The sequence below is a fragment of the Rhinopithecus bieti genome, unplaced genomic scaffold, assembly GCF_001698545.2.
Source record: "Rhinopithecus bieti isolate Rb0 unplaced genomic scaffold, ASM169854v2 scaffold_13349, whole genome shotgun sequence".
NCBI lineage: Eukaryota > Metazoa > Chordata > Mammalia > Primates > Cercopithecidae > Rhinopithecus > Rhinopithecus bieti.
In genome coordinates this window covers 1609056-1622169 of record NW_016807772.1, presented here as the reverse complement: position 1 = coordinate 1622169, position 13114 = coordinate 1609056, and the positions used below count along the sequence as shown (strand labels likewise).

At 42.3% G+C, this 13114-nt stretch overlaps 1 protein-coding gene across 9 annotated transcripts in view; it reads right to left on the bottom strand.

Annotated features, from left to right (window-relative positions):
• TBC1D1 (TBC1 domain family member 1) overlaps positions 1-13114 on the bottom strand; it is a 255452-nt gene that overhangs the window by 34583 nt on the left and 207755 nt on the right. For all 9 annotated transcript variants that reach the window (XM_017883753.1, XM_017883747.1, XM_017883746.1 and 6 more), the window contains 2 exons: positions 8588-8749; positions 1881-2039 (listed from right to left, as the gene is read on the bottom strand). In XM_017883753.1, the coding sequence (XP_017739242.1) occupies positions 1881-2039; positions 8588-8749 (321 nt within the window). The remainder of the gene's footprint in view (positions 1-1880; positions 2040-8587; positions 8750-13114) is intronic.

Genomic DNA, 13114 nt, shown 5'->3' with positions numbered 1-13114 from the left:
AGTTTCCAAAGTCACACTGATTAGTGGCAAATTGGCTGTGTCACTTTCAGCAAGTTACATAACCTCTCTGTTTTTATTTTCTCAACTCTAAAGAGAAACAGAACAACATATACCTGATCATGTTGTAAGGATTAAAGAAAGGAGTTTAAGTCCCTTTGCACAACATTTGGCCCAAGGTGAAGTTAGGCACCAGCAGTGATGATAATAAACAGATAACGGTGATGATGAAAAATGTGATACGCACCATGGGGAGAGTGTGGGGTGCTACAGGGGGCTTAGCAGGACACCTCATCCAGTCTTGAGGTGGGAGAGGAGACCACAATCAGGGACAGTTTCTCAGAGATGACATTTAAGCTAAAGAATAACCTTAAGGGTTATGAAATTAACATTTAAGGCTACCTACGTGGCTTGAGAGGAAAGGACTTCACACTGCCTGATGCAGCCACTGCAGGGCCCCAAAGCACTGAGTGCTCTGTGGAGCCTTCAGCAGCAGCAGCTGCAACCAGAACAGGTATTCTGGAAGCAGGGCCACATGCAGCAGGGCCAAACTCCCGCCACATCGAGCCAGCTCACCACCAGCAGAAATAGCAGCCTGGGTGACAGGTAGCAGGCAAAAAGGACCACATTGCCACCTGACCCTGTGCATGGCCACTGACAAGTCAGGAGGGCTCTCTGTGCATCATAATCACATGCCAGTTCAACAAGTTCTTCACAGAGGCAACTGAAAATCTATCCAATACAGTCATCCCTTGGCATCCACGGGGGATAGGTTGTAGGAGTCCCCAGATACCAAAATCCATGGTGCTCAAGGCCCTTCTATAAGATGGTGTCATGTTTGCATATAACCTGTGCACATCCTCCCATACACATTTCTTTTTTTGAGACGGAGTCTTGCTCTGTCACCCAGGCTGGAGTGCAGTGGCATGATCTCGGCTCACTGCAAGCTCCGCCTCCCAGGTTCACGCCATTCTCCTGCCTCAGCCTCCCGAATAGCTGGGACCACAGGTGCCTGCCACCACGCCTGGCTAATTTTTTTTTATTTTTAGTAGAGACAGGGTTTCACCGTGTTAGCCAGGATGCTCTCGCTCTCCTGACATCGTGATCCGCCTGCCTCGGCCTCCCAAAGTGCTGGGATTATAGGTGTGAGTCGCCGCTCCGGCCACATCCTCCCACACACTTTAAATCATCTCTAGATTACTTATAACACCTAATACAACGTAAATCCTACATAGACAGTTACTATATTTTAAAATCTATATTATTGTTTAGTTTTCATTGATGTTTTTCCCCAAATACTTTCCATCTGAGGTTGGTTGAGTCCCCACATTCAGAACCCATAGACCTGGAGGGCTGATTGTACATTGTTCCCATCTTCACATTTTATAAATTATTCAAGAGACAAGGTGCCACCCAGTTTCCAAAATAAAATCATCTAAGGCACACACACAAACTGCTTTCTACGATTTTTCTGATGAATTCTGTTTGTAAGCAGTAAAAACGAGGGAGTGGCTCCTGTAATTAAACCAAGCCTCGGTTCTGAACATCCATACGTTTTCCAGGATGTTCCTTCAGTTGGCTATAAAAACTCCTATCAATATTTGAGTTACTGGACTGAACCACAATTATGACTGCAGCTTTAATGAACACCCTCCCTTCATGCCAAGCAAAGTTAACAAGCTACCCAGTGAAAATACAGAGATTTTCATATGCTTGAAGACGACACCTGTGATTACCCTAGGGCTTTTTAAATTAAAAGTCTCAGTAGTAAATTTTGATTGCTAAACCTAAAGGCAGGTCAATAAATAACTTGGACACTCTCTTCAGATTTTTCATGTGAGTGAAACTTCCATTGTCATCTCCAATCGATGGCACAGACTTACCAAGGTCAATAAGAATCGCATGCTGCTGGGAAGTCAACTGCTTTAAGAGTTCTTTGTATGGCACATCCTTTGGTTGCTGTTTGCTGGGAAACTGGTGTTTAAGGTGGAATTGCTCAGCTAGAAATTTCCAGATTTCACCTCGGTGATGACGTGGCACACCTTTAAAAGGGGGAGAAGATACGGAGATAATTTATGCACCGAATACAACTTAATAATAAAAATGAATTGTGTTTCATGTTCCATTTATCCAAATTCACGTTCCCCCCCTTTTTTTTTTTGAGACAGAGTCTGGCTTTGTCATCCAAGCTGGAGTGCAGAGGCACACTCACATCTCATGCAGCCTCAACCTCCTGGGCTCAAATGATCCTCCCACCCCAGCTCCTGAGTAGCTGAAATCATAGGTGCCCACCACCATGCCTGGCTAATTTTTTATTTTTGTAGAGACAGGGTCTCACTATGCTATCCAGGCTTGTCTCAAACTCCTGACTGCTCAAGCGATACTCCTGCCTCAGCCTCCAAAGTCCTGGGATTACAGGGATAAGCCATCGTGCCTGGCCACTGGTTTCATTATTAATTAACAGCATAGGAACAGAAGGGAGGCAACTATTTGCTTCTTCCCCTACTTCCACCCCCTATTCTCCCCCCACTTCCCTGGCCCCTTCCTCCTTTCTTCTCACTTCTCAAATGTGTTATCATGTTCTGACCCTGTCGGACTCTGCAAGGAATAAAGAATATGACCTGAGCTCCAACCTGGTGCCAATTAATGACATTCTAGGGAAATAAGGCCAAGTATGAAAAACTGTCATGTAAGATGTGATCTCAGAAACAAGAGAGAAACAAAAGGAAGTAGAGCTCAGATGAAAGATAAGCTGGCTCATTTTTTTTTTTTTAATTATACTTTAAGTTCTAGGGTACACGTGCACAACATGCAGGTTTGTTACATATGTATACATGTGCCATGTTGGTGTGCTGCACCCATTAACTCGTCATTTACATTAGGTATATCTCCTAATGCTATCCCTCTCCCCTCCCCCACCCCACGACAGGCCCCGGTGTGTGCCGTTCCCTTCCCTGTGTCCAGGTGTTCTCATTGTTCAATTCCCACCTATGAGTGAGAACATGCGGTGTTTGGTTTTCTGTCCTTGCAATCGTTTGCTCATTTCCAACTGAGCAATCAATTTGAACCAAGCCTTAAGGACGAGGGAAAAGGAAGAGAAAAGTGCAACCAGAGAGAAGGAACTGAGAGTGATTCAGTTTGCCTCAGGCACAAGGGTGCACGTGGAAGAGAGCAGCTGGCAAGAAGGCTGGAAGGGTTATTGTCAGAGACAAAATTGATGGCAAGAAACCTGCCCCGTGTTTGGTAGCCCCAGGGAACCATGCATGTTTCTGAGTTGAGGTGGAGTAAGCTAATCATAGCTGAGATTCTGGAATTCTGACGAGGCTTCTTTCTGCAAGATAAGCTGCAAGAAGGGCCTAGAGGCTGGGTAGGAAGTGACTGCATAGACGTTGCCATGTGAGCATCCAACAAAGCTCTAAAAGCAGAAAATGTCCAAGAGCCTCTACCTAATGCTTTATATGTGATTAATTTGAATACTCATAGTGATTGAAAATGTCTAAAACTTTAAAAAGTTCTCTTAAAGTCAAGGATGTTATTTAGGGCAAACTTAATTTTAAAAGGTGACAGTTTTGAACCAAAATTCTTTAGCTCATTACTCAGCTATGACAAGGCCAAAAAGGTAGAAATGGGGAGAGCAAGAAGACTGAAGAATAAAACGCCAAGTCTTTCTCGTCTCTTGGGAGAAAGGAAGCCTCCGAGTTAGGCACTGATCTTTCTTCCCATCCAGGAAAAAAAGTGGCCGCTTTGTACCCTGACCTGCCACTCAAACAGCCTGCCCAGGAGGATGGTTTCTCTGGTTTCCGTCTCTGGCCACCTTTGGAAGAAGTTTCTCCTCTGGCAAGGTAGCAGCAGCAGATAGCACTTATTGCGAGGCCATTGTCCACCATCACCATTCCACGCACATTATGTATATTGGTCCATATCATCCTCATCACCTTCTAAGGGAAACATGATTATCCTCATGGTAAAGAAAAGAGAGGCAGGGAGAACAGGTCCCTTGCCCCAGGTCATTAGGCCAGTGAGTGACAGCCCAGGAATGCTGACTGCCATTTTCTCTTGGTGTTCTCCATGTCAGAAACGTCAAATAAGGCTGCTACTCAAATGGGGACTAGAGAAAAAATATTTTGTGTTCCTATCTTGCAAAGAATGATAAAATAACTATCTGTGGATTTGAACCAAATAGTAATCATTTTATTAACAGATTCAAAAGTCTCACTGGGCCACCTCTTAGAAATACTTACTGTGTAGTAAGTACTTTCTTCTTTCCCTTTCAAATATCAGTTTTTTTTTTTTTTTTTAAAGTTGCCCTGTAGAAGAAATACAGGGCCCCTGTCAACCATGACCACATCCTATACATTCTATAATTTTATCTCAGCATTAATATAATGACCCTGTAGAGTGAGTTGAATGGTGGCCCCTCAAAAAAGATGTGTTCACTTCCTAATACCTGGCGCTTCTTGTGAATGTTACCTTCTTTGCAGACAGAATTAAATAAGGACGTTGGGAGGAGGAGAGCATCCTGGATTATCCAGGTGGGCCCTATATCCAGTGACAAGCATCCTTATAACAGACACGCAGAGGAGGAGATGAGAAAGGGAATCAATGTGACCAAGGAGGCAGAGGCTGGAGTGCCGTGGCCACAAGTCTAGGAAGCTGGAGGAGGCCAAGTGCAGACAGGCTGACAGCATGGTTTTGGAGCTATGGCCTCCAGAACACTGAGAGAAGAATTTCTGTTGTTTTAGTCACCATTTCTGTAGTAACTTGTTATGGTAGGAACAGGAAAAAAATATACCCTGATATCTGCTTTCTACTCTTACTCTATTTCTTGTCTCCCTCTCTGCTATTCCAGCTCATAGATAGATCCTGGGACCATACACACACGCACACCCTACCCACAAATACTTCAAACGCTGACGAGAAGTAAATGTGGGCTAGAAAACAGTCAGCATGATAAGTGATTTATAGTGGGGCTTTTTTTCACAAAACACTTTTTCTCAAACTGGGAAATTTTCCCAAGTTATGAAATGTCCAATTTCCTATTACTAAATCATTCCCATTGTCTTATCAGACCTTTATTTTTTGGAAGAAAAGAATATTGGCTGTGTCACTGGACAGTACCAGATATTGTGGTATTCAGGAGTAAGCTTAGATTCTGTAATTTAAAGCACAGGATCATGTAGGTTAGACCCAATGTTTTTGCTAAGAATGGTCTGGAACACCTCCTCCACCGTGGTGCTGCCTACTCCTAACCCAAGAGAAACCTGGCAGTGGAGCCCACCTAGGGCTTGCAGGCAGGGTCTGGGTGGGCAGGAGGCCGTTCCTCCATCCCCCATGAAAATAGCTTCTTACTCACTTAAGAAACAATATACACTGTTTAAAAGTGGGGCAAAAAAAACCTCTGAAATGCAAGAGGTATAAAGAAGAAAGTGAAAAACTACCCATAACTAGAATGAGCATATCTTTACCATCCAAAGCAGGAAGCTTTTGAAAGTGAAGAGGAGGAAGGCTATTAATAATTTTGCCAGGACAGGAGTCATAAACCAGGGCTATGCCAGGTGAACTGGGCTCTATGGTCATCCTGCCTATAACCTGGATACCTGCATCATGGGTGTTTTTCCACGTATACACACATGGAAATATCAACTGTACCGGAGACCATACTGTACTCTCTTCATTTAACAACTCATCTCAGCCATCTTTTACATCAGTAAATACAGATCTACTTACGGTGTCTTTTTTAAGGAATATGACATGAGATAGTCACATGGTTGGGTTTTTCGTTTTGTTTTGACTATTAAACAATGCCACAATAAGCATTCTTCTTACTGCAGTACACTTTTGGCTGATTAGTTTCTAGAGTAAGTTTCTATAAATGGCATTGCTGGGTCAAAGGCAAGCAGAGTTTGCATCTGGCCCTTCCTATCAGCAGCTCAGGCAGCCACTCTGCAATCCCATTCCTAAAAAATACATTCTAGCTTATAAGGTTCTATCCAGTTATCTTTAGAGAAATCATTCTGGCGTGAACTAAACTGAATTATCTATAATGTCATGGGATTATGTTATCTTCTCCTAAATCGATACCTTAATCCTGGCCCCTTATCCAATTTTAACTGGGAAAATTTTATAAATTCCTTTATTTCCATCACTTCAGGGTCTTTTATGTCACTATGAGGAAAGGCCTCTTAATCCAAACAACTGTCCTCTCTTTCAAGGTCTCTGAGCTGAGTTGGCCTCTACTTCAAAGGTCAAAGATGTGATTCCAATTTTAGATTCACATTTTATTCTGAGCCACAAAATAGACCGCCGTCATTTGTTTGGAGTTGTTAAATCTTACTGTGTTAAAACCACCTGACTGACAAAGCCCCCTTTATGGTTAGAGCTTCTGCAGTAAAAAGTGATGTGGCAAAGTCAGGCAATACATAAGGAAATTGCAGGTCAGCCTTAGCTCACTCCAGTATACAGAATGCTCAATCATCTGTGCCCAACTTTCACTACCCAGGGTCCAGATTCCTAGAGTATTTCTATTAGCCCCCACATAATATGCCCAGTGAAAAACAAATATTCAGGTGCCAGGCTTCTAAGAAGCTCAAATATTTGGAATAGCTGTCACAGACCCAGGCAATCTGCCTCTCGCAGAAGCAAAGACACCTGAAGGCGATCATCTAGGCAACTGTGAATGGGGGAAGAACAGACTCATTCTTTTCTCTGCTTCTTCCTTTTCAAAACAGCAATTTGGGGTCATTTGGTGTAAAGGTAAACCTCAAGAAACAAGTACAGGTGCAAGGAACACTAGAACTGGAAGAGAGCTCCAAGATCCTCTGCTCGGTGAAAGTCTCTCATTCTATCAGCAAGGAGGCAAGAGCCCAGAAAGAGGGTACCTGCCAAAGTCACATTGAAAGCTGCTGTCGATCCAGAGCTTCAGTCTTCACCACTGCATGCATGTTCTGAGAAAAGCACCTGGAGATCCTGTTCAACAGGAGGCAGTGCAGTACAGTGGTGTGAACCCAGCTCTGTGGCCCTGAGCCACTACTCAACTGCTCTAAGCCCAAGTTTCCTTATCCATAGAAAAGGAAAAGGTGTAACGAACAATAGCTACCCATGATTACTAAAATCGACGTCAAAATTCAGAAAAGGTTAAAAATGCCTAAAAGACTATAGTAGAAAACACTGCTTTGTTCCATTAATGCTCCTAGAGATGAAAAATGCATATGCAGGCCGGGCGCAGTGGCTCACACCTGTAATCCCAGCACTTTGGGAGGCCGAGGTGGGCGGATCACCTGAGGTCCGGAGTTCGAGACCAGCCTTGCCAACACGGTGAAAACCCATCTCTACTAAAAACACAAAAAATTAGCCAGGCGTGGTGGCAGGCACCTGTAATCCCAGCTACTCAGGAGGCTGAGGCCAGAGAATAGCTTGAACCTGGCAGGCAGGGGTTGCAGTGAGCCAAGATCGCCCCATTGCACTCTAGCCTGGGCAACAAGAGTGAAACTCCATCTCAAAAAAAAAAAAAAAAAATGCATATACAATGTTTTTCCACTATACAACTGATAAAGTCAGGGAAAACTCATTTTATACATATTTGAAACCCTTATTCAAAACAACTGGTTATTTATGATAAGCTCAACAAGAACTCAGTAGTGCAGAATCAGATTAGACTCAGGCTTTTACTCTTGCCAGAAGACATTAACATATATTTTTAAAGGAATCATTGTTTGACTAGAACACTAATAATGACTGAAGGTAAGCTCCAAAATAGTGGTTCTCAAACTATCTGTGAAGCATCAATTTTTTTTTCTTTTTTAAAATTTTCCAATCTACTACAGGCTAATATTTTATACAATACAGTAAAATAAATTAGTAGAAAAACAAAATAAAAAAAAAACAGATGGACAAAATGTTAAGTCCACATTTTAAATTAGGATCACTGTGTCAAATTGCTGGAAACATGGAAACATTTCCAAATACTTAAGTCTCAAGTTCTGTACTTACGTCTTCTTGGACCAGTAACAGTCTGGGATGGCAGATCTCACTGAAAAAACAGTGAATCCTGCCCGCTCTCTAAGGCCTTACAATATAGCTGACACATGTTGTGTGCTCCTCACAACATTCACTGTTTGCACCCACATCTTACACTTGTGGAAACTGAAGCTCAGAGAGGGTGAGGCATTTGTCTAAGATCACACTGCAAAGTAAGTGGCAGGGCTGAGATTTAAGCCCAAGACCACCTGTCTGAGGTCTGTGCTCCACACACTATGTTGTCTCCCTAGAATACCCAGAGACAAGGCATACAATTAGTTTCTAGTTTATAATTCAAAGTATATCATCGAATCATTATCCAGTTTATAGGTAATGAAGCCCTTGGGTGTTCCTGTCTTCCCATTTCCTGGCCTTCTGGAAATTTTAATTAAGAGGAACCATGAAAGGTGGTAAAACTCATGTCTATTAAGTAAGGTATCTAGAAATAGATGAAGATGTGATGAAAAGAAGGGAGATGGCCACTAAAATTAGACTTAAAATTTTTTTATTCCACATTTCTCCCCAATCACCAATGAGGGGTGAGGTTGACTAGATGCTTCCCAATGAAGCTTACCTTGCCCAACAGCCGAGTGCATTTTTTCCATGTCAAACTTAATTTTTGATCTTCCTGGAGTGCTAAGCATCTTTTCCCACACTGTAGTTACTTCTTTAAGACAGGGAGTAATTTCTTCATAATCGAGCTTCAGGCGTTTGTTCAGCAAATCATTTTCGGAGGCTGGAAGAGACCATTCCGGAGCTCATTAGTAAAGGCTACAGCTATGGAACTTCCATTACACAACATGGCTGCCTACTTGCTATCCTGCTGAGATGTCAAGAAGTTACAACCGGCTTAACGCATCTAAATATAAGTCACTGTCCATGCCTCTACCCATTTTCTTTGTTTTGGAAAATGCTAAAAACCTAGGAGGTATGTGATTTCTCTTATCCCTCACTCCCAATGTACTCTGTGGGCTCTACTGCTAAGACATAACCCACATCTGCCCAATTTTTTCCATCTTACCCCTATCAAACCATGAGCCATCCCAGGACAGGAGCTATGTGTTATTAATAAAATTCCCGATGACTAGCACGGTTAGAACTCGATGCAATTTTTTTCATCTAAACTAGGAGAGGCACTCTAAAGACAGTTTTCTCATTTAGAGCCAAACCTCCGTTTAGTAGCTTCTACCATTGGTCCCATTTCTGCTTCTTGGAGCTAAACTGAATAAATCTACCCCTCTCAAATGACATCTCTCAAATATATGAAGAGAGCTACTGTTTCCTACCAAACTTACTCAACCTAAAGCTGCATGAAGAATTATAACTAAATTATCAAACCCAGGGGGGAATAATATCAATAAAGGGAAATGTTAAATTGACAATTTACATTGATTCCTGGACCCAATCTCTCATTTCATGGTGACAGAAACTGAAGTTCAGAAGATCAAGTGATTTGGTCCTAGTTATTTACTAGCTAGAGGGAAGCCAAGCGACTCCAGGCCCAGTGCTGCCTTCCTCTCAGCTTTTATGGTTTTCCATCTACCATCTTTAATCTTTTCCCTCATACTCTGATGAATACATTTCTAAGGTCCTGTTAAACAATTCCCTGTATCTCTAGGGTTCACATTTTTAAAAAATGTCAACCCTAGTTTTTTTTTTTTTTGGCTGTGATTTGGGATATGAGAAAACACAACAAATGCCACTAGAGTTGAGCTAATCCTTGCAGCAAATCAGGTTTGGGGCTAGCCTTGCTGCACAGCAACTGGCGGCAGCACTGGGCTTTGGAGGCCAACGTACATTCCTCTGGCAGTAAGGCTGCTACAAGCACATCTGGCCACCCTAACAGAGCCCAGCAGGCAACATGAGCATCCTGCTCTGAAGTCATCACAGCTTCACACAGCCAGAAAGAACTGGCCAGAAGATTCAGCTGAAAAGGCTCAATTCATGAGCATCCTGCTGTTTCAGTATCCTAACAACACTGCTGCCTAAAATCAGTGGCCTCCAAAATGCCTTATCAACCAAGGCAGATGGTATAGAACTACAACAAACACCCAGGCTGCAGGGCAAGAACTTCAGATACAGGGCCCAGCTGTTCACAATATTAAATAAGACCCCCCACACCCATGTGGTTTATAAGCTTGTGGACTGAGATCAAATGTAAATTTGCAACAAAGTTCTCTAAAATATTTATTATGATTTAACATAAAGGTCTGAGCCAACTTGGACTTTGTGATAATGTTCAGGTCTGATTTGTGCCTACTCTGGAGGGTGGGCTACGGCTGCTCCATCCCCAGTTCTGCTCTGTTAACAATGGCTTTCCCAGACAAAACTGTCTTGCCAGCTGCCATCATCTCTTGAAAGCTCAGAATGGAAAGCTAAGAGGATGGGAGGCTCAGCAATTAAATGACCCCTACACCTGCAGAGATTTTAGAAGAACTGCACTGAATAGCTGATTTTTAAACCATCATGTATTATATAACTAAGAAAAATGTTTTTTAAATAAAAAACATCAACTGTAATTCAAAATTTAATGTTATCGCATCATTTTAATCTTAGTAAAGCATAAAATGCTGAGTTATATGAATTAGCCATGGCTGTATTGAATCACACGTTGCAATCTTGTGTTAGGCTGCTTACATCTTCATTCAAAAATATGGAAAAATGGGCTGGGTGCAGTGGCTCATGCCTATAATCCCAGAACTTTGGGAGGCCAACATGGGAGGATCACCTGAGGTCAGGAGTTCAAGACCGGCCTGGCCAACATGGTGAAACCCCATCACTACTACTACTACTACTACTACTACTACTACTACTACTACTACTACTACTACTACTACTACTGATATTAATAATAATTAGCTGGGTATGGTGGTGGGTGCCTGTAATCCCAGCTACTCAGGAGGCTAAGGCAGGAGAATCGCTTGAACCCAGAAGACAGACGTTGCAGTGAGCTGAGATTGCGCCACTGCACTCCAGCTTAAGCAACAAGAGCGAAACTCTGTCTGAAAAAAAAAAGAGGGAAAAATGGCTTTGCAAAGGAGGACAGCAGAGGACTGGTGGCTTCAAAGAGAGGCAATGGTTTTAGTTCTAACACCACTGAAAATTAGCTGTCTAATTTTGGAGAAATCACAACTTCTGCTTCCAAGTGCCTACAATGGAGTGAGGTAGACTGAGATGACATAGTGTGGTTCTTTCCAGGATGCAATGCTTCCAGAATAGTAAAAAATATTTGATTCATCCATTCAAGTCAGGAAATAGGCTTAACCATAGGAAGAACTTCCTCATACACATTCTTCTAAATTCTTTCCCAAAGAGTATGCAAGTCAGCTTGAACCCCTGATCAATTTCAAGAGCTATCTCAGATGCAATTTAACCTTCCTTTAAGAAGGGAGGAAAAAACAAACTCACAATAGAAGGCCTATCTCTCTAAGTACATAGTAGAGCAGGTCCTCAAATAATGTCTTTGTGCTCAATGTCGCTTTGTTATAATGTTGATAAGAAAAAAACGAATTCTTAGCCCGGGGCCATTGTCTGTGCCGAGTTTGTGTTCCTCTTCATATCTGTGTGGGTTTTCTCCAAGTGCTCCAGTTTCCTCCCACATCCCAAAGATGCAGACATTAGGTTAATCAGTATGTCTACATGGTCCCAGTCTGAGTGTGTATGTGTGTGTGTGTGTGTGTGCGTGTGTGTGTCACCCCGAGATGGGATGGCATTCAGTTCAGGGCTGGTTCCCGCCTTGCACCCCAAGCTGTAGGGGTAGGTTCTGGCCACCTGAGACCCTGAAGTGGAATAAGTGGAAAAATAATTACTTTTTTTTTTTTTTTTTTAAGATGGAGTCTCACTGTGTTGCCCAGGCTGGAGTGCAGTGGCACCATCTTGGCTCACTGCAACCTTCATCTCCTGGGTTCAAGAGATTCTCCTGCCTCAGCCTCCCAAGTAGCTGGGATTACAGGCGTGCACCACCACGCCTGGCTACTTTTTTTTGTAATTATAGTACAGACGGGGTTTCACCACATTGGCCAGGCTAGTCTCGAACTCCTGACCTCAGGTGATCTGCTTGCCTCGGCCTCCCAAAGTGCTGGGATTATAGGAGTGAGCCACTGTGCCAAGTAAATAATTATCTTATTTGTATTAATCTTGCTTAAATGTTTACATATCTCACGTTTACATCAATATTTAATATTAGAAGTGTCTTGGGTCTTTATTTAGAAGTTTGGGGTGTTTTTGTGCCCAGAAATATGCCACAGGAACTTAACTCTTGTTTTTATCAATAAACTTTTGGTTTACTGACAAATATTTATCAATGAAACCTTTGTTTCATTACACATCATTTTGCTTAAATTTGCAGTTTCCATGAACCTATTGGTAACATGAAGTGAAGACTTACTGTACACGCTGGCTGATTCTTATCAAATCTTGCATCCATATTTAATGTAAAAGTTCTGCCCTGCCCCTAATCCACCCCGACAAAACTTACTAAATATTTTTAAGCAATCAGGCTCTTATTGCTGGATATTTTTTTATCAGCAATCCAGGTCCTATACATACTAATACAATGGATTAATGCTTCCAACATTATATTAAGCAAGTTTATTGTGTTTTCACCACAGAGATAAACACATGTTGAACATTATAGAGCTAAGAAGAGAAACGAAGTCAAACAGTAAAAATAAAAGACCACAAAAACTGAACACTGCCAAGAAGCCAGATGAAATGAGGAAGCATTCGAAGAATGTTGGCAAGGGCCAGTAAACTTAATGCAACACCTGGCAAGGGGTTCCAGGTAACCTTAGGAAACTCTTGCCTGTTCATTCTAGTCTGTCTGATCATTGTTTACACAGCAGAATGTATTCTGCTTTTGTGGCATACTGATTTCTCCTCACCAATTACAGTTGTCCTCACCACATTCCCAAGAAGCCAGCTGTGAGCACCATTCCCATTTTATAGCTATGCCCTGATTTTACAGGGCTGTCCTTTGCAAGAAGATTGGCCAGTATTGGCATTAAAGTTTATGACCTACGTGATGAGCATAACTGCCTTTTTCCTCTTCAACAAAAATCCCAAGATGCACGTGAATATAACTGCTGTGCTCCCGAGCTGT